At 40.5% G+C, this 21,963-nt stretch overlaps 2 protein-coding genes across 4 annotated transcripts in view; both read left to right on the forward strand.

The window, feature by feature from the left end:
• LOC109981121 (rho GTPase-activating protein 29-like) overlaps window positions 1-12,425 on the forward strand; it is a 35,115-nt gene extending 22,690 nt beyond the window's left edge. For all 3 annotated transcript variants that reach the window (XM_020629773.3, XM_065954306.1, XM_065954305.1), the window contains 13 exons: window positions 302-382; window positions 766-933; window positions 1,202-1,339; window positions 1,470-1,657; window positions 3,959-4,128; window positions 5,033-5,167; window positions 5,665-5,763; window positions 6,839-7,002; window positions 7,593-7,781; window positions 7,916-8,053; window positions 8,308-8,540; window positions 9,618-9,912; window positions 10,496-12,425. In XM_020629773.3, the coding sequence (XP_020485429.2) occupies window positions 302-382; window positions 766-933; window positions 1,202-1,339; window positions 1,470-1,657; window positions 3,959-4,128; window positions 5,033-5,167; window positions 5,665-5,763; window positions 6,839-7,002; window positions 7,593-7,781; window positions 7,916-8,053; window positions 8,308-8,540; window positions 9,618-9,912; window positions 10,496-11,683 (3,186 nt within the window). In that variant the 3' untranslated portion in view covers window positions 11,684-12,425. The remainder of the gene's footprint in view (window positions 1-301; window positions 383-765; window positions 934-1,201; window positions 1,340-1,469; window positions 1,658-3,958; window positions 4,129-5,032; window positions 5,168-5,664; window positions 5,764-6,838; window positions 7,003-7,592; window positions 7,782-7,915; window positions 8,054-8,307; window positions 8,541-9,617; window positions 9,913-10,495) is intronic.
• A 2,193-nt stretch (window positions 12,426-14,618) lies between these two features.
• LOC109981112 (retinal-specific phospholipid-transporting ATPase ABCA4-like) overlaps window positions 14,619-21,963 on the forward strand; it is a 44,595-nt gene continuing 37,250 nt past the window's right edge. The window contains exons 1-7 of the mRNA XM_020629764.3: window positions 14,619-14,733; window positions 15,981-16,093; window positions 16,289-16,382; window positions 16,536-16,677; window positions 17,126-17,265; window positions 18,682-18,809; window positions 18,986-19,183. Of these exons, the coding sequence (XP_020485420.1) occupies window positions 16,028-16,093; window positions 16,289-16,382; window positions 16,536-16,677; window positions 17,126-17,265; window positions 18,682-18,809; window positions 18,986-19,183 (768 nt within the window). The 5' untranslated portion in view covers window positions 14,619-14,733; window positions 15,981-16,027. The remainder of the gene's footprint in view (window positions 14,734-15,980; window positions 16,094-16,288; window positions 16,383-16,535; window positions 16,678-17,125; window positions 17,266-18,681; window positions 18,810-18,985; window positions 19,184-21,963) is intronic.

Here is a 21,963-nt window from a genome sequence, read left to right on the forward strand (position 1 = left end):
TGGCTCCTTTGTAAACTCTTACACTCTAAAAAAATAATTGTTAGTTCATTAAAGCACAATAATGTGGGTCCTTTTATCTCTAGAAAAAAAAATGCAAACAGAAATACTTTTAGATAATTGAAGCCTTCCTGTGGTCCTCGTTTCAACACACATATTCTGTTACAGTACTTGCTGTATAAGGTCACACTCATTAATGATATAGTTAATATCTGCATTTATTCTTCAGTGTAAAGCTTAAAGAAACATAGTCAGTAAAAAGCCTTTTCAAATTGTTGACCTCAGTGTTATTGTCTTTATTCAGCCTCTTCTGGCCCGCAAACACGAGCTGGACAAGTCGAGGAAAGACCTCAAGGAGCGGTGGCAGAGGGAGCAAAAGAAAATGGTATGTGATGAGTCCCTGTTCAGATACTGTACACTTTAGATCCACGCTTTAATCTTCATAGCAATGCTGTTTGTCTTTATGCATTATAGACAAGGCAGCATTCCATTATACCTGGTGTAAAGTAGTCTGCCAGTCAGAAGATGATCAGATATGTACAGTTAATATAAATATACTTCGATTAATTTCTTACTATTTGCAAAAGCCCCCAAAAGATAGGCATGGATCGGTTTAAATTTTCACATTGCCCTGGCTGTTTATAAAATGTACTCTCAATTCACATGTGAGGCAACTCTCAACCAAAACAATGTGTGTAATAATAGGTATTTTCACTGCCGCACACCTTTTTTTAATAATATGGTGGTTCGTTATCTGTGGTTTGGCAGCAAGAGGCAGATATAACCTTGCGTAAGGCACAAGCGTTGAAGGCGCAGAGGAGAGAGGAGTACCAGAGAGCTCACTCATCTACCAGCCGCTCCCAGGAGGAGCAGTCTAATGCTGGTAACAAACATCTGGAGAAGAAAAGGAAGCTGGAGGAGGAGGCTCTGCAGAAGGTGGGCAAGTGACGGTGTGACAAGAGGGAATGAATAAGAATGATAAACAGCATATTATTAAGTTTTTCTAAACATGACCTGAGCTCATAGGTTGGATTTACCACACCTGATGATAACTTATATGCATGTCCTTGTATGAAAATAATCTAACAACTTTTCAGTTTATCTTGACAGTATAGTAGTAAGCTTCTGCAGTGTCATTGTTCTAGACAATAAAGCATGTTTTCCTCTTATCTTACACTTCTCTGTGTATCAATTGTCTGTTCAGGCCGAGGAGGCCCAGGAACAGTACCAGAGCTGTATGGCTGACGCAGGCGTCAGGAGGAACGATCTAGCCAACGCCAAGAGCACCATCCTCACACAGATCCGAGAGATGATCTTCCAGTGTGACCTCACGCTCAAGGCTGTGAGTGAAAGTTATCAGTCAAAAAACAAATCAACGGAGAGAAGGAAACTGGGCTGTCCAATAACATTCACTTTAGGTTTCACTTTCTCCCTTGATCAGTCAACTTAATAATATGTCCTCACTTCCTCAGGTGACAGTCAATTGGTTTCAGATGCAGCAGGCGCAGACCATGTCACTTCCTGCCCACCACCAGGCCCTCAGTGAGAGTGCCAAGTTATACGAGCCGGGTGAATGCTATGCTGAGTTTGTCCGGAACCTCGCCAAAAATCTGCCTAAGGAGCGGCTGCACTCAGACTCCATCTCCTTTGACAACGCCAGGTACCAAGAACTGTGAATACACGCTTAGGCCTGTTTAAACCTCGTAGTAACACACTAACTTAGTGATCAGATCACAAATAGAAAAGTACAGTTGTAAATGATAGACTGTATAAAAAAGATGGACGACATGACGGCTTCCACTGTGTACACCAGGTTAGAAGAGTAGAGGAACACAGAGAGGAATAAAACAAAAACTGACATGAACGCCTTGGAAGTTTCCATAACTTTGATTGTCTGCTTTAAACTGACACAAGAATCTGATCCGCCGTAGACTGCACCAACCTGTGGAACTTTTCTCATTTAATTGATACATTTAATTTGTATTTTTGGTTTGCGGAAGGGGCGGGACATAAAAACCACAGCAGAGTCTACTGCACAACTCTGGCTCCCACTGGTGTCATCAGTGCATGTCAATGTCAGCGCATGTGGTTGGGGGATACTTTGGCGTAATTTTTTACAACTGAAGGAGGTGGTGACACACAGTCGTTATAAAGGCGCCAGAGACGCACTGAGGATGCATTGAGATCAGACCACATTCATGGCTGCTATCCCTGTCTGATCTAAATCTTCTCCTGAATTTTAAAACTATTTTTGTTTTATTATTTTCACAAATCATACAAAGCGTTAGAATGGCGTGCACGGAAATACAGAACAAACGAGGCCTCGTATCGATCCAGCGAGGGGGAAAGCACAGGGACGAGGATTAGATGAGACAGCACCTGGATTCAGGCCAAAGATGTAACGCATGATCAGTTCAATAGAGTAATGCATCACAGTGAGGATTCAGCAGTTCAATATACGGATCTATCTAATCATCTCAGGGCCTGCAGATCTATTTGTTTGTCTGCATGTCATTGTAAACACACAATCCGGTCTGCAGTTTAATCCATACACTGATGAATCACAGAACTGTGGAGAAACACCGGGCTTCATGATGAAAGAAAGCTTTTATATCAGGTCGATACTCTTCAGGCTATGTTCACACACTCGCTCCGCCTCCATCACGCTTCTCTGCTCTGAGTCTGCACCATGCTTGTTTATTTGATTGATGTTTTTATGATGAAACATGTTTGTTTTAATATGGGGACAGAAATGCGTTAGAATGTAAGGTGTGCACAGACGTACCTAGAGCTGTTTTTCTGTGATCGATCACCTGGCATGTTAATAACACACAATGATACCAGCTGTAAACAAGACCTTAGAATCTGGAAACCCCCTTGATATTTAAACTAAACTTGTGTCATTTATCATGGTTTACTGTGGTCTAAATTGTCATCTTTTGGTTTCTGAGGCAAATGTTTTTGGAAAAAATGTCTTCAGGTGACTCCCAGCCTGTCTAGAAGTTGTTCTTCTTTCAGCAAAAGGTAACAGCGAGGAAGAGGGACAGAGCGAGACAGAATCAAGGAGAGACAGAATGCGTGTTGAATTTGCTGCCCTTCCTCAGGAAATATCTGCGGCGCAGGCTGAGTGCAGCAGGGGAGATTGCGAGCGTGAGAGTTTGGCTCCGAGTTAGAGCTTTTCCCAAAGACTCGTCTCAGACTGTCAAAGAAGTGTCAAAAGCAGCTACCCACGCATACACACTCACTACCAGAAGGATAATAAACAGTGCCTCCTTGTATCCACAGTGTCTAAAAAGTTAGAATTTAAATACTGTTGTTTTAGCTTCATAAGTTACAGTAAAGCATGACTCACAGGTGATGACATTGATTTTTTGAAAACAGTGCTTCGGGCATGTTTGTACTTCCGTTACTGTGAAGCACCAGATGTGTTGAACGTGACATTCTACGTTGTTGTGGTCTGCTGCCTGGGCTTATTTCAGTTTCTGTTCCTAATCCTCTCTTTTAGTCTCAGTAAAGCCTATAGCACTTACAGTTCTGAAAATTCTTTGAGGTAAGCTTATAAGAGACACAAAGGTGTGTATTAATAGAAGGCTTGGTTAGTAAAGCAGAGATCCTACAGTTTACATGTGTGTGTAGTGAAGAGGTGATACCAAACACTGAGGGTCTCTAAATAATGGAGTTGTCAGGTACACATTCAGCTTAACAGATTCAAATGTTTCATGCCTTCTAATTCATAACAGTCTGCTCTGAGTGGTAACAAATGCTGGGAGTTTTGTTGGTGGGCGTTTGAAAGAAACCGATTACATGCCAGAAAAAACGAAAGCCACAAATCTCATTTCCTGGTGAAGCAATCTGAGTCACTGCTGTTGATCAACAATCTTGTCAAATCCCCCAGAAACCCACTGTGGTACAATAATGCTGCGCTTTGTGACAGTAGAAATGCTTTACTTTATTTCCCCAGGTTTGTTTTCAACAAAAGGTCAGTGGGAAGCACTCACTCCTCCCACGGCAACCTGTCGCAGGCATCCATCACCTCATGTGACGTGCTGAGCGGAGATGAAGGGGAGAGTACTTTACAACGGGCTACGAAGATCGGCGAGAGAAGGTCCAACAGCAGCACCGACATACAAGGTGCTCACTCAGTTGTTAAGATTTCTGAAAAAGATTATAACAGAACAAACAAGGACGGCGCTTGTGTGTAGAAGTTCTTAGAATAGCAGCAGACTTCCAGATTTGATTTATTACCTGCCCTAGGAAAAGTAGTGACAACATAAAATACAAAGAGCATTTATTCATGTGAGGGACATGTCTCCCCTACGGGGGGGTCAGGATGCAAGACGGCGTAAAAACATTGCGGAAAATAAGACGTTGACAGAGCCCAACACCATGACAGTTTCTCATCTTTATACATACTGGCAAGCTTTACTTGAACAAAGATTGCATTGGCTGCGTACTGCTCATGTGAGATAGAAGTCATATTTCCCCCCCATCACACACACACAAACACACTTACTCATGGGGAATTTTCATCAACCTGACTTTACACAGCAATATCACTGGGGGCTGGCAGGAGCAAAGACTGGGTAAAGCTGGGGTTGAAAGAAATGGCTCTTTGGGTTCACACATGAAAAAACAAAACAATAGATAAAACTATGACTTCACTAGATGTGGATATTACTTGTATGTAATGTGTTTAATGAATCCCCTACACTTCATTATTATTGTCTGAGGTTTAACACCTAAAGTTGGCGATCTCTATGTGTTTGACTTGTCAGCTCACCCTTAGTTTAGATTTTCAGGGACTTGAGCTTTGACTCATGAATTTTCTTTTTTAGATCTAAGAGCGAAACAGTTTGAGTTGCAGGTTTCTCAGTTTTCACAAGCCTGGAATATCTGCGTGACAACTTGTCTATGAAAATAGCTGAAACTGACTCTATGAATACCACAAGAGGAAGTTGCATTTTAAACATTTTTTATTGCTTAACATTAACATTTTAGTGCCTGTAAGTGAATGGTGGTGTGTGTTTTCTTGCAGCCTTGAGAGGTCATGCCACAATGAGGGCCTGGGCTTCATGTAGTCAGGCGAGCCAGGGCGGGATGTGCAGCGACTCGGAAAGTGCGGGAGGCAGCAGTGAGTCCAGGTCCATGGACTCCCCCACTGCTAGTCCAGGTAAGACCATTTCACATCACTTTTCATAAAAGGCTTTAAGGGTATATCTAAATGGAAACAATGAATGAGCACATAGAACAAGGAGACATGTGATCACTAAACTATCTCCCTGTAAGATGTAAGAAAAACTCTTTTGAGTGAGCTGACAAAAATGGTGAGAAGATCAAAGCAGGAAGGAGAGAAGAGCTTCAAAACAGTCACGACAAAGTTTAGAGACGATAAAGGTGCTTATGACATATTACTTTTTAATAGAATCTCTCTCTTGCAACTTCCTGATTGTGTACCAGACTCATGCACTACTCATCTCTTAGTGCACTTCCTCTAAACCTGGAACTGCTGACCACACGGACTAAAGCCTTGACATAATCAACACTATCTATCTAGCGGATCTATTCCTGAGAGATCGCTTCAGAAAAAAGTGGATTTTCTTAAAATTGAGTTAACGGTCACAGAACATTATGTTCATATTTTTGACTCATACACATTCACATGTGCAGGGGACTTCAAAAGACGGCTGCCAAGGACTCCCTCTACTGGGACTATGTCCTCTGCAGATGATCTGGACGAGAGAGAGCCTCCATCGCCCTCAGACAACGGTAAGGCATGTGTGTTCAAGTTGGTTTGTGTGCGTGTGTTATTTCTTTCAGTGTCCATTTCTCCTTATGCACATGTATGGTTGTGGTTGCAGCAACCGAGCCAGTCAGTGTCTCTGTCCATGTGACAGGGAAGTTAATGTAGAGGGGAGGTCTACTGCACACTTCATAAACGTTCTTTTTCTTTACGACCACGATTCAGTGGAGGATTTCGCTTACGTCAAATGTTTTTACAGTCGAGGGAGCTTCACAGATTGCGGTCATGTTAGTGTTGGCGAGCAGCCTCAGCTTACACTTCCTGTATCTGTACTGAGCTCTACCAGTCATGGGAAATGTCTTTATTTTCCCATTGTGAGCCGATCTGATGTCTGACCTAATTCTTCTTGTGTGTTTAGTGGCGTCTTTTAATTTGTATGATCTGTGAGTAGGTTGATTTTTTAGATAACAAGAAGGCCTGTATGATATAAGAAACTTAAATAAATAAAATGTATGGAAAACATATTTTTAAAGAGTGCAAATTAGCTCTAGCTCTGTTGTTCTCCAAGGTTTACGCCGCACATACTGTGTCTGTCAAAATGTACACATACTGAGGGAGAAAGCATTTTTTCCCCATTAAATAAATATTATTTTTAATTTACTGTCATAAATTCGGACTCCTACAATTTGTTTATTGTACATTTTGATATCACAAGAACGGAATTGGACCTAATTTGGCAGCCCTGAAAACAAGCCCTGTATATTTACAGCACCATATGACCATTATAACTATGTGATTGTGATGTCATCAAGTGATAATGTTCACATGACTCTACTGTTGTATCATTATAATCACATCATAATTAAGTCTTCTCTGATGTAGAAACTTTAAACTGTTCTGACGTTGGCAGCTCATGAGTTAACTCTTCACATGAACTCACTCTCCACTCACATTTCTACCTCAACAACAAAGTTTTCATCAGTTTCACTTCAGTGTCAGTTTCAGTTTCTTTCAACGAACCTTCTTCATCTCCCTCCTACTGCTAGCAGAGGGAAGTAACATCTCCAGGAAGTTCCCCTCATTAGATTCTTTGGTTTTCAGGTCTCGCAGAGATGGTGACAGAGACTGCTAGTTCTCCTGGTCCCTTCAGAAATGCTCAGATGTCCAAAGCGGCTCAAACCCACAAGCTGAGGAAACTACGAGCTCCTTCCAAGTGCAGAGAGTGTGATAGTCTGGTGGTTTTCCACGGAGCAGAGTGTGAGGAGGTACAGTACATTCAGTCATTTATTAGATGTAGAATATATTAAGGGTGTTAACATTTTTGACACTAGGATACTTTTCAATTTCAATTTCAATTTCAATTTAAATATATACAAGTGTGGTAGAAGATGAAGCCATTCAGACAGTGTTTAGAATTTGCTTGCAATTTTTGAGAATCAAAAACCAAGAAATAACTCAATGTTGGGTGCCTAGGACTATTTATGTTGATACCCATACTGTTAGATTTTTACTTGTTTCGTATCAAAGTTTAAAATTCTGCGATGGTGACAACCCCAGAATCTGTTATATTTGAGTGTTAGCTATAGTGTAGATCATAGCGGCATGAAACACTTACAGCCATGTTAGTTATTGACTCATGCTGAATTAGGAATAATAAATGTAGCAGACATAGCCACTATCTGGTTCCATTTGGCTCCAGCATAGTTTTTATCATGAAATATGTTGAGCTAAGAGAACAAAAAGATAAACTAAACCAGTTGTTTGATTAGTAAGAGCTTGTTTAAATATTTATCAGCCTTCCACTAGATATTGTGTTTCTTTATTTATCTGTCTCTTGTCTTCTTTTCTCTTCCAGTGCTCACTTGCCTGCCACAAGAAGTGTCTGGAAACGCTTGCTATCCAGTGTGGCCATAAAAAGCTGCACGGCAGACTACACCTGTTTGGCATCGACTTCGTTCAAGCAGCCAGGAATAGTCCAGATGGTATCCCTTTTATCATCAAGAAGTGCACGTCTGAGATCGAGAGTCGGGCCCTCAACATCAAGGTACACTTATTAGACACAGTGGTGTTGATTATGTTTTAATATTGAAATCTTAGAAAACAGAGCTGGAGGAGTTGTGTGTTTAATTTGTCATGATTATCTGTGACCAAATCTGTGTGCCTGTTATGTCCTCGCAGGGGATTTATCGTGTGAATGGTGCAAAATCTCGTGTGGAGAAGCTCTGTCAGGCGTTTGAAAACGGGAAGGACTTGGTTGAGTTGTCTGATCTCTCACCTCATGACATCAGCAATGTCCTCAAGCTGTACCTAAGACAGGTGGGTCCGAAATTCCTTTCGACAAGTTTAAAGGTCTGTTATAGCTTTAATTATAAAACAGGTCAGTTTAGCAAAGAAGTCAGAGTCACAGATGCTTTCACTGTCAAGCCTTCGTCCTTATTCTTCAAGTGGGATGACGATCTCTTGGGTTTAACACTTATGTATTGTTTTTTATTCATTAAACATGCATTGGTTCCTAGCATTCGCCACTGTGACCAACTCAAATCACACCATCCATTTCTCTCTACTCACAGTTACCTGAGCCATTGATCCTGTACCGATACTACAACGACTTCATCGGCTTGGCCAAAGAATGCCAGAGAGTGATCGTCGAGGAGGCGGATAAATCCCAAAGTCCCCAGACAGGAGAGAAAAGAGGGCCGAGCGTCCAGCTCAACAGAGTCATTTTTAAGATCAGAGACCTCCTCCACCAGCTGCCCTCAGCCAACTACAAGACTCTGCGCTTCCTTGTAGCTCACCTGAACAGGTAAGGGCTGGAAACAGACACCCAGAGCCTGTTCATAGGGAAGTTTCCAGTCTGTCGTCATCTGTTTAAATACATCAGTGCACAAACTTCCCTATAAGACACAAATGGAAACAGTAACTTCCCTATAGCACTTCTTACATAAAGTGTGTTTCCCATAAATAGCTGAGTTGTTTTCTTTAAACCTGAGAGCAGCATCAATATTTTTAAATACAATTTCTGAACTTTTGCCCTTAATGTTTAAATTAGACACAATTGAAACTACATTTACACTGAAACTACATTTCATTCTTCATTGTATTCACAGGACGAGTTGTCCATGTCAGAAACATTATTTGGATGTTAGCAGCTTCTTCAGGCAGGTTTAGCTTCTCAGTGAAACATTTCTTCATGCCATGGGAAACAGTGACTGTCCCATTTTACAATATTACATGTCGCTCTGAAGAGTTTCAGCCTCAGCCAATGCATAAAACATGTACTGTAAACATGGATAACTGATCCTGTGTTTTTGTAAATTATCTTCATTGAGACAGTTTGACAAACAGCCTCCAGAAATTGTGAGAGTCTCACACAATGTTCCTTTTCTCTTTCCTTTTTTTTTTGACAAAATAAAATGAAATACAAAACAAAAAGAAATGGCAGAGGCCTAGATGTTGTATCTACCCCTAAACATAGCTCACACAACCCAATCTATGCTCACGTATGAATATGCTTCCAGTATTTCCATTCTGTGTCCAGTACATGTAGGAACATAAATAAGTGACACTAGGAATCAGTCAAAAATAAACAATAAAGTGAGGAAAGAAAGAAAAATAATTACGACAGACATGTGTAGCAGTGAAGGGAATCCAGAGAAAAGCACATTATTATTATTTTTTTAACTTTTAGATAGAATCTGTGGTGTTCAAATTGCTATTATATATTTAATCAAATTCTCCAGTTTCTTTTTAAATCTGACAAAATTCAATTTTGTAGAAAAAGTCTGTTGTATATATGTTATGCATAGCAGCATACCAATCCTCCACCGTGGGTCTCTGTCCACAACCAGTTTTAACTCCTCTTCTCTCTTGCCCACCACAGAGTGACCGAGCAGGCCGAGGAGAACAAGATGACGGCAAGTAACCTGGGAATCATCTTTGGCCCCACCCTGGTCAAGCCACGGCAGACAGACGCAGAGGTGTCACTGTCCTCCCTGGTGGACTACCCCTACCAGGCCCTGATGGTGGAGCTGCTGGTTCGACACTTCAAAACGGTCTTTGACGGATCACATCTGTCCTGCTCCAACAACACTGGCCAGGCGTCCCCCAGACTCACCCCCCAAGAGAAGCTACAGCGGCTCAGCAGGCACTCTGCCTCCCTGACCGATATGAAAGAGGTGAGAAGGATGTGAAACGTTTTCCTCATGGCATATTATACCCTTAGAGTTTCACAACAACCATACAGTTATATATTTGTTATCACAAAGACCTGAGGTGTTGGGATCGCCCTTAATGGACTAGCAGGTCTTATATGACCCAAGAACCATTTAGTGCTTTATTAATTAAGTGTAGGTTTTTGAAATCTATCCCTTGACTCACAGGTAGCCAGTGTAGAGGTCTGAGGTCTGATCCACACACACACACACACACACACACACACACACACACACACACACACACACACACACACACACACACACACACACACACACACACACACACACACACACACACACACACACACACCTTCACCTCTCCTCTCTTAAACTCAGAGGCTTGTCCCACCCTACCTCTTTCTGCTTCTCTCTGCCTGTTAGTGTTAACTTCTTTTTCAGCAGTTGTTTAATGAAGTCAGCCAAATAACACACCTCCCATTTTACAAAGTTTCACTTGTGTTTCTGTTCTCACAATCGATGAGCCGTGTGTTGTGTGGTGGATGTCGTCCAGATTTTAATCTTGTTGTTTATTTTGATCTTTCAGAATGCAAAGGTGTACAAAAGATTCTCATCAGTGATCCCGTCCTCACACATCCTGAATGAGGTCCAGGAGGTCCAGCCAGGAGCGGACAGAATGGACGGCGGCACTCTGGACGGACTCAACGGGATCCAGACATCTAGCGCAGCAGAAGTCCAGAGGTCGACCTTAGTGTTTGGCCGTCCCAGCACTACCGACCCCCCCACCACCACCACCACCACCGTGGCACCAAAGGTCCAACTACGCACCCAGCGCTCCAGACATGTGTCTCGACCGATCAGCATGCCGCTGGAGCGCCTGCCCACCCCTGCCCAGATCTGCGAGAGGAATAATTGTAATACTGCTGCTAATGCTGAAACAAGCTCAGCTGAGCAGAACACAGTCTCTGAAACTATACAGGAGATACCAGAGCTGGAAAAGGCTCGCCAAAGTGGCTCATCGAGGGTGAGCACGTATTACATCACCCCTTTCATCGACACACAGACAATGCAGAGGAGGACGTGGGACAGAAAGTACAAGCACTATGATGTCACACCCAGGACTGCTATGATTGTGGCCAACCTGCCTCCTGCCAGCAGCGGAGCGCAACCTGTAAAGGCTACGATGCCCGTCAGTGTTAGCTCGGCAGTTACCACTGTTTCTGTGGTTCCTACAACTAGCAGTGTGAGCACCATCTTCTCCAACAGCCCGTACACGGTGACAGTAAAACCTGTCTGGACTTCTAAAAGGGAAAATGAGACAGACAAATCAGCCAGTGGGTCGAGCAGCTCACCACACCTCCCGCTAACACTCAGGGCACCGAGGACTCTGCAGCCCCCTCCTGGAACTTTCTACAAACCTCCTGTTAGCCTTAACAGCCGAGCTAGGACACTTCCAAACTGGACTACTACTATCACCACCATCACCACCACCACCTCCAACGCCTCCTCTCTCACTCCCACCAACCCTGCAGAGGGAGTTACCACACCTCCTACTGTAACAAGCTCCCCACATGCACCCAGGCTCCAGAGACAGGACTCCACCGACAGCACCACTGAACTCAAGGTGTCGACCTCCGATACACTCTCGCCCCCCCAGTCCCCTCCCCCCAGCAGCCCGGACGACCTCAGCCCCGGTGACAATAAACCCGTCTACCAAAGACTGCGACCTCGGCGGTTGCAGGAGCTGGAGCACAGAGAAGCTCATTTTGTCTGACGCCAAAAAATATCTGTAAATATTTATGAGTTAATCTGTGCCATAGTGTATACTTGGGATAACATTTTTTTATCATACGAGCCGAAGAGAGGGAGAAAATGTAAGCCTGTGAAAATAAACCATGAAAGTGTTATAAGTACTAATATATTGTATTTTAAATGTTTAAGTCAGAAATACAACAGTGGTTGGTGTCAGCGTTCAAAACAAGTCGAAGCTAAAGAGATGCCAACATTGAACGTTGAAGTGTTGTTTTTTTTTAATATCAAATACTATGTAATACAAAGAAAAGTTGCCAACCACCAATTGACATTTGTCTGTAAAGAATATTAAGCCTATCGTTTCTTTGTTTGACTTGAACAGTTCATGTACAAAGTATCATTTGTCACCAAATTGTCTTTTATTGTAATTACACAATGCACTTAATGCAGTTTCAAAATCCTGTCTTTTCCGCAAATGTTAAGAAGTTTTTATTCCACGAGCAAAAGGAAGAAGTATTTCAAAACAAAGGTTCTCGATTTGAAAAGAGTTCGACATGTTGACTCTTAAATGTGTCCCTTGTAGTCTGTGATTGGTACAAGTTGTCTCAGTATGTAAACCTTCTGCATCTGTAAACCTTTTTATATAAAATCATACATACTGCATGTTGTCACGTTAACGCTGACTCATTGTGATTATTGTTGTGACTATTCAGAAGACATGCAGCTGTTCTCGCTGCTAATTAAAATACGTAGTAAAAATGTAACCTCTGTTCATATGGAGTTTATTTTGTATTTTCTTTAAAGCTGCTTATGAATCTGAATGAAATCAATACTGATGTTTCTTTAAGACCTTGAAAAGCAAACGTGACCTTCAGCAATAAGATCGATTGTTTCCATTTTGTTTTATTAATGTCTGAAAGAGCTGCCGGGGGGGAGGTGTCGGGCACATTTTTGATTGCACACGGCCAAAACAACTTTTTTAAAACGTTTTTCTCTGCAAAGATTCTCAATGAGTGATACATGTGAACAAAAAATATATCATGTACAGGTCAAATGAGCAAAGATATTCAAGGTGCAGCTTTGTTCAATGGAGTCTCCAAAATCGACTCAAACAAAACGTCCCTCACAGGAGCTTTAATCTCTGTTCAGGGCTTCAGGAAACCAGGGTTGTATGTGAAACCTTTTTTTTTTTCTTTGCAGACATTTAGATGTTTGTTTACCTCATGTTTCTAACTTTTGCTACCTTATTTGAAGCCATGGTGTTTAACTGTGTGAAATTGGATTTTGGACAAATTGAAGAACAGGTCTTGGGTCCAAAGCTGCAACAAAGTGTTTTCTCAGTTATTTCTTGAAGAGTACTCTTTAGTCTGTCTTTAAATTGACCAACAATTGTATAAAAAAAAAGTCGTAAAAGTTTGCAAGGGATATTTTTTGAATCACCTTACAATGATTAGAAAAATACTAAAAGTTCACTATGGAGGTTTGGTAGAGAAATGTGGAAGTTGGAGAAATTCATAACTCTATACACAAACTGTCCTCAGAGGAGAATTTGTTATTTGAAGATAAAATGCTATGTGAGAAGTTACGGTGATTGACCCGCAACAGTGAAAGTGTAACTCTCCTGCTAGCTTTTTAGCTCCAAACAGTGTTCAGGGACCCATTTTTTTCTTTGAGTAAAGTGTGTGTATTTAGTTCAGAACATATAGCATAGAATTATTAAACTTCTCCAACTTTCAAATGTCACTACCAAATCTACATAGTGCACCTATAAAAGAAAAGTGTTACATTCAAATATCTGGAAACTGATCATGTTTGTATTTAGAGAAGCAAACAACATCTGAACACCAAGGTGCTCCAGTTTAAAGGATTTATTGATGAGTGACATTTCAAGCCAACATGCTCATCCTCAGACTTGAAAGTGTATTTTGTGAGTCCCCATCTTAAGTATATGAATATAAAAATATAAAGTGTTGAGGAAGATGTTGGCTTGAAACGTCACTCATCAATCAATCTTTTAAACGGGAGCTCCTTGGTGTGCAGATCTTGTTTGTTTCTCTTCACTTATTCATGTTTTTGAATCCAGCTCCCACTGAGGGCTGTGCGTGTCTTTTTTTGATTCTTCATATTTTGATTAAGACTACAAAAATCAGCTAAGGGTTTCAGCTTCATCCGACGTTTGATCAACTTTCCTTAGAAGTTAAATTTCATGTTTTTCCTGAAGCCCTGTTAACACAAGTTTACTTTCTGTTTATTAATTTAACTACACATGGTGTGCATCCTTTTGTCATTTCTCCAGAAATTCAAAATGTCTAATTTTTGCTGTAATATCCTAAATTGGAAAAAACACGGAGGAAAAACAATTTTTTTTTAATAAACCCAGGTTTGCTTAGCCACATGGATCCCCAGATTTGAGGATTAAGCTGTGAAGTTAACTCAGTTTTAAGGTAAGCTGTGTCACATACACACACAGTTCACAGCAGGTTCGAGTGGTTTAATGTGCTGCTGTCAGGGCGCCACACTCTGCACACCTAATTACCCATGTCACCTGCTCCACCTCGTCGAGCTGCTCGGGGGAGTGAGTCATTTTAGACTTGTGCGACAAAAAAGCAGCAACAAAAAATAATTTTCTCTCAGTCTGTTTTGTTCCTGTGTAAGTCTGTCAAATCCCTCTGATGTTAACTTGTAGGTGTTCAGCTGGAGGACTGTTATGTTAAATGACATTAACAATGCACGTAAATCTGGCTCATTCACACTCAGACAGTTTCAGCTCCCCACTGTGCCACTCTTTTCATTTGACACATCTCCCTCCTTTTCTTTCCAGCAGATATTCCCCTATTTCTGCCACAAAATGGATGACTGTTGTCTTTTTTCTGCCTGCCCATGTTGAGCTGGGAGATTAGAGCAATCAGATTAGGAGTGCTGCTGACCTGCAGGCAGAGGAGAGAGAGAGTGGGCAGCTCGGAGTCATACGGAGCTCCTCTACCTGCCTCGCTTAATGTTTGCCATTACTTCAGCCTCTTTGTGAACCTCTTTCTCTAGATGTCGTACGACTTTTATATCATTCTGTAAGAGGTAAGGACCACAATTAAGTGTTTTACTCTCAGATCGACTAAATAGGATATGTGATGAGATTACATAAGAGCTGACAGGTAAACCATTGCTAATTACTCTTGAAGTTTTTAGTATGCTTTGATTATAACATGATGTTGAAGTGCTAATGTATTGAAATGTTTCTGCTGCTACGGCTTCTTGCGTCAGCTACTTTTCACATGCTGCAGTTTTTCAGTCATGTATGACAGAAACATTTCTGCACGTTTTTTTGTCAATCTTTTGTGAGGAAGTGTGTAACAACAGTTTGAGTAATAAGGTAATTTAAGCAACACATGAATAGCCTTTACTCTTGCCCTTTCAGCCCTACAGTCTTTGTCCTCTTGTATATGTATTTATGTCACCGCATCCCCAGTCTGCCGGTGCGTGGTAATCTATTGGACATGTCACTCTGAACAAATTACACTTCATGTCTGACATCTCCCAGGTCATCTGGACATAACCCAGATCGTGTTTGAGGTTTTTTTAAATTGAGTTCTAAAATGAATTTGTCCTCTCAGAATAAGTTTGTATGATAGAATAGATACAATGATGAACTGTGTCATGCTTATCTATAAACACAAACATTTTCTTTATGATAATACACTTTAAAAAAAAAAAAACATTTTCAAGTTCAGAGAGTGCTTCTCAGTGCAGCAGAAATAAACACTGTCTGTCTTTTTAATAATGGTACATACTTTACATGGAAAAGTGTGAGAATAGTGATATTTTTTTTCTTGAGTGAAATTTCCTCTTTTTGCCAACATGCCTATAAAATAAACGTAAACCTGGAAGTGTATCAAAACTTCTCAAAACCCTCGACATAAATGTAATTCTTGAGTCAAGCTCAGGTCAAATGCAATGCTTTAGAAAAGTTGGTTCATGTAAAATCACATTTTTAATTTTTTTATTTAACCTTTATTTAACCAGGTAATTTACCTGATGGAATAAGGAAAGCTTTAAGTTGCTTGTTTAGTTAATTGGTCTATAGCTGCAAAAATCAAACACTAACAATCCACAGTTTTTTGTGACTGTTAAAAAAGAAAAAACATCATTCCACTATGTGAACTCAAATGTCTCTTGAAAACACAATCCGAGATAAGGTGCTTGTCAGATCAGACCCGAGGACTGTAGACTTTGGGTCCTCCTGACTGCCAGGCTCAATCATCTTGTCCAGATTGTCTTCCCTCTTGGTGAGAAGTGCCATCACTGACTGAGTGGTGAATCTGCAGGTTTGTCACAGTCTGATGACCCCGTCCAGGGGCAAAGCTGCGGAGCAATGAACACAGGCTCTCAAATCCGCCTGTTGCTGTGGAAGAACTGGACCCTCCGCAAGAGACAGAAGGTATTATTGTGAAAATACATCAACTTATAAAACTAGTTCAGCTGTCTATTACTGTAACATCACAAACATTGTCTGTCATTATCGTGACATAAGCTTAATATAATAAGCTGCAGATTGTTTTTATTGGATTAGAACGTACAGGGTGTTCCAGTTTTGCTTCATGTGTTTACCGTTCCCCTGTCTGTGTGTGTCCAGGTCCGCTTCCTGGTTGAGATCTTCTGGCCGGTGTTGTTATTTGTTGGTTTGGTGTGGCTGAGGAAGGCCAATCCACTGTACAAACAACATGAATGTAAGAAAAAGGTTTTTTTTATTTTTTTTTTCAATCATGGGGAATTTCCCAAGAGAAGGTGGAGTTCTTCTTCTTGGAGAGAATAACACGTTAAGTCTTTGGCTTACTTCAGAGGACCTCACATGCACTCCAATGTGTTGTGTGTTTCTTCAGGTCATTTTCCCAACAAGGCCATGCCGTCAGCAGGGATTCTCCCCTGGATACAGGGCATCTTCTGCAACGCCAACAACCCCTGCTTCAGATATCCCACCAGAGGAGAGTCTCCAGGTGTTGTGTCCAACTATAACAACTCAGTGTAAGAAAACTCATGGCACTCTTCAATCTTGTGAAATTCATCCAGATCAGAACATATGAGAATGATGAGATTTTGAATATTTCACAGGAATATGGTTTTAGATATTTTTAGAAGCTATGATTTTTATCCAAATAGCAAGATATGCCCAAATACCACAACTAAATTGTACTGAAAAAATCTCCATAAATGTAAAATCTGTGCTAAAACAGCAATATATTGAATAACTCTAGTGGTGCAGGATTGCCACAGAGAACCAGGTGTAAAGAATATGTTGGCTTGGTAAAAAAAACAAACAGCAAATGTCATCATCACTACTTTAATTCATTCATGTTTTTTTTTTTGTTATTTTACGATCGGTTAAGATCAGATAGCACAGTGGGACATTCTGATTGATGAAGAGAAGTCAGTATAACTACAATGGTTTATGTGTATCTTGGGCTTCTTCCAGATTGGCACGCTTCTATGTTGATGCCCAGGAGCTTCTGCTCAATGAGACAGAGGTCCAACAGCTTGGCCGTCTTTGGCACCAAATGACATCCTTCGCTAACTTCATGGACACTTTACGCCGCAACCCATCTCTGCTGTCAGGTAAAAGGGCAATAGTTGGGAAATGGTTCAGACTGTATCACTTCCCTTGAGAGTAAAATGGTTTGTAAAATCCTTTTTTTTCCAACTCTGTAATCAGAAAACAGAAAGAATAGACCCTTGATGCAAGTCATGTTTCTGTGATTGTAGCTTTCAAACCAAATTGTCACACCAAAAGTTTATCATAAACCTCTATCTCAACCAGATTGGTCTGATTACATTTTCTCGTTCTTTGTTTAAGATTTTCTTCAGTGCATCCTCACTTCTTTTTGTTTTAAAAGATGCTATACCTGATTCTTGAGGTCTCATTTTAATGAACTGTTTTGATAAATTAATTAGTCAAAGTTTCATTTCCAAATGGTGAATGTAAACTCAAAACTTGATCATCATGTGGTTTACCCCTTATCTACTTTATATTATTCAAGCTTTACCCAGGGTACCAAAAGGTTTGTCAAGGAGACTGGTCTTATCACTGCCTGGTCTTGTTTATTATATTGTGCTAGAGTCTAGCACAATATAATAAACAAAGATCAGTCCAAGCCTAGCAGCTTCACTTTAGAGCCTGGTTCAAAAAATAATTTGGTTTGGATAGCTAAAACCTTTAAAGACAAACACTGTACAGGGGGTGATTATTTGTACAACTGAACTTTTAGGCTAAAAGTTATTCATAATTAGGGGCATGGGCACATAGTTGTTGTGTGTCAGGAGGCTGAAGGCCCGTCTCAGCTCTTGGTCTCTTTCTGCTGCTAGGTTAGTGGAAAGTAGTTTGAGATAGAATTTAAAATGAGGCGACCTGCAGTGATTGGCTTCAAAAGCCGGCTTCAGAAACCAATGAGTGACATCACTGAGATTACGTCCATGTTTATAGAGTATATAAATAACCCCCCTCCCCCTAAAAAATGACTACATAATACAAACAAAAGCAAAACAGTCCTCCAATAGGGAACATGGTAGTTACAATACATACTTGACTTATTTTTTAGTTTTACGTTGGTTGAAAAATTCAATCCATCCTTTCTAACAATTCTCAAATACGTCACGCTTGTGTCGCAAAGTGAATATTAATTTTTCATACATCCTACATACATCACATTGAACCAATGTGCTAATGCTTGTGATATACCATTTTTTTTATAGTACCTTTGTTTTTGCCAAGAGCATAATTTTAAACATGTGTTCTTTGGAAAAGCCAAAAAGGTTACTCAATATTACTTCCAAGAGATTAGCGTAACCTGTTGGCTGGGGTGTGCATATAAACACATCCTCTTGCTCAATGGACTTTCCTTTGAAACACCAAACCTCTGCCAATCTGTCTTCCTGAGAATCATTTCCTCTGTGTATTACTGCGTGCCAGACAGGTCAGAATCGTCTTGAGTGGCTCCAACATTTCTCTGCCGCTGCTCTATATTTTTCTTCCAGGCCGTGGGCTGAAGGTAGATGATATTCTGAAGGACGACGAGGTTTTCACAGCCTATCTTTTGCGAGATGTTCCACTCTCGGAATCTATAGTCTACCAACTCGTCAATGCAGAGATACGACTAGAACAGGTACAGTTATAGGTTATTGGTGCATAATTTGAAAATAATGTCAAAGAACACACACATTCCTCTGTGGATCAGAATAAAAATGAAAAGATCAAGAGTTCATTATAGAGATATTTGATGATTCTTAAGACAAATCTCACAACAAACCCAACATTACACCATTTTTCCATATTCCCTAGTTCGCCTTTGGTATCCCAGACCTGCAGCTGAAAGACATAGCCTGCAGTCAGGCCCTGCTGGAGCGCTTCATCATCTTCCCCAGTCGCATGGGGCTCCATGGGGTCCGCAACGCCATGTGTGCCCTCAGCCAGCAAAGTTTGCAGAAGATAGAGGACGTCCTTTATGCCAATTTAGACTTCTTCAAAATCTTCAAACTTGTGAGTTGATGGCCTCATTACTTCCTGTTTGGTTATTGTAACTGAAATGCATACTGGAAACTATCCGTAGTGTCATGGTAGTCATTAATTCCACTTGGAGATCCCCCGAAGGCTGTGTATATGGAGAGATGATGTCTCTTTTCCTTGTAGTGAAGGCCAAAAGGGCTGTCATTTTTCCTGCCTTACTTACATTCAACCCAGTAAATTGTTTTGCTGATATGAAAAGGCTTCACTAAAGCTGTGTTTGATGTCAGCCAGAAGGGATGCATGTTGTTTCAGCCTCATTCATGCATCTTTTTAAAGTAAGGGCCTATGTGAAAGTCTTGGGAAATTTTCAATGCCCCTATGGCTGTTAAGTGAAATATGGCTTTGGAGAAAACAATGATGTTAGCACGAACTAAATGTGACAGACCACCATCACATCAGTTACAGACATTTGCTTTGTGCTGTTAGATTCAGTGGGGGTGAAAAAATAAACACAGTTTGTCATATTACTGTTAGTTTTGTTGATGGGGGCTGGATAGTCTAGCCGTTATGTCACGCATCCAATGTACAGAGGCTTAAGTCCTCATTGCAGCAGCAATGGGTTCAAATCAAACCTACAAAAATAGTTAGTATTGATGAAGCTAGCTGGTGAAGTAATTTAGCAAACTACCCATCTATATCAATGTTTTGGAGACCAAAAGAACCTCATTTAGTCAGCTGTAACTTAGCTATGCTATTTGTATCCAATTTTGGTTACTTTTCAACAATAGCTAATAAACTAATAAGTAAATAGCAAGCTAGCTGTTCTTTTTATCTGGATTGAAAAGAGACTTAGCTGAAGCTATCCCCTCAATACAGTATTTTGTTAAGTTTGGTAGCTAGAAGTTTAGCTTCTTGGTAACAAAACCAAACCAAAATATACCCACCAAAACATATGCCCTGCTGATGTTGAGTTCCCCCATTTGTTGGTCATATAACTTCATTGATGCAACTTGTTTTGCTTGACTTTGTGATCTGAAACTTTAGAAAGTTTCAGATCTTTTTTAAAGTTAGTTAGTGAGTACTATTGGACAGGTGAAGCTCAGAGTGTGCATACCATACATCCTCAAATAATAATCAGGGCCTTCATTTCCTTCCACTGCAGAAAGTGCCAGGCTTTTATATGAAGTAGGCTTGTGTTTGAGGCAGTCTTTTATATATAATGATTGATATCGGAGGAGTATACAGGTACTTTTGACCCTGTAAAAGGAGGATATCGATAACGAAGGTCAAACACAACGCTTCCTCTGTAACAGATTCATAGAGAAGTATTTACAAATGCACAATATTTCCTTTAATATAGGATTACAATAACAAAGCCAATTTTACAATCAACATTTTTTAACCACACACATACACACATTATTCCCTCTTATTCTCTGTGTGGCGTCCCCACTAGTGGGGACCTAGGTCAACTATCTTCTTAAAAATGTACCTATATTAGCAGACTAAAACCTAGATATTCATTAATCACTGAACACTCACTCAACAAGTTTTAGAGAGCAAAACAGAACATCTTAGAAAAAATACTTCAAGGTTTGTGCATTCATTGTCATTTTTTGTCTCGTGAAAATGAGTGATAACATATCTTGGACACGGACCTCCACATTGGCAGCTTCGAAGATATTTTTGTACTCCTACTTCTACTACTACTACAAATACTAATTGATTTAAAGGCAGTTTCTTTAAAGGAATGTACATGGATTTCTATTTTTATTTTTGAGGTTATTAATATCTCATTTGATGCAGGCTTATTTTTAAAGTCTGTAAGTACACATCTGGTGCCCCTTGCGAGTATTTCTGGCAGTGAGGAAGTATTACGGATTGAGTTAAGATTAACAACTGTTCATTTGTTCATGTTTACAAATGTGATTCATTACAACAGCGTGGCTCAGTGAGATGTCTGAAATAGATCTTGGGCAACAATGGAGCACATTGGCACAGAGGATTAGGCTTGATCGGGGTTTTGAACACAAACAATATTTGTTCCTGGAATAAATCATTTTGTGTGTGTGTGTGTGTGTGTGTGTGTGTGTGTGTGTGTGTGTGTGTGTGTGTGTGTGTGTGTGTGTGTGTGTGTGTGTGTGTGTGTGTGTGTGCTGGTTAACTGGCTACAACATTTCTGGCTACTTATTATTTGTTTCTAATTGTAGTGTGTTGTCAGGTGACTCATTGTTCTATGTGCAGCTTGCAGTGATGCCAGGATTGTGTGTAAGGCCCATTGGCTGGCTCTGGCTTGCTAGAGATTGTGCCATGACTATTACCTTAATTACTGGCTTTATTTTCGGGGCTTGGAATAAACCACTGGCCATATTTCAAACTGTGTACAAATTTATTTGGAGAAAGAAAGAAACAAGCAGGCGGCAGAACAACAGAGCTTTCAACAAGTTTTTTTATTTTATTTTACAATACCTGTGAAATATTTCTCCTTTCTGGATGTAGATCTAACTCTGAACATTTTACAGAACCACAAAGAAACACGATATAAAAAGGAGAACCATTTAAAGAAAGTAAATACGTCGTCAAACTGACCTATATTTAAAGGTTTCCCATCAACACACTCCCACTTCTTTTATGTGTGTTCAGGTTCAGCTAGGTGAATGGCTCAGGTTGTTGGCATGGCATTATCCCTCTTGGCCTTTTTCTCTAATGAGCTTAGCTAGACCCCGCCCACAGTCTGTGAGGTACTCTCTAAGATGTGATGCTGCATCTTGTGTAAATAAATTAGCAACATGTGCCAGCCTTAAGGGTCAAGT

This window comes from Labrus bergylta, chromosome 4 (genome assembly GCF_963930695.1).
Source record: "Labrus bergylta chromosome 4, fLabBer1.1, whole genome shotgun sequence".
Classification (NCBI taxonomy): Eukaryota; Metazoa; Chordata; class Actinopteri; order Labriformes; family Labridae; genus Labrus; species Labrus bergylta.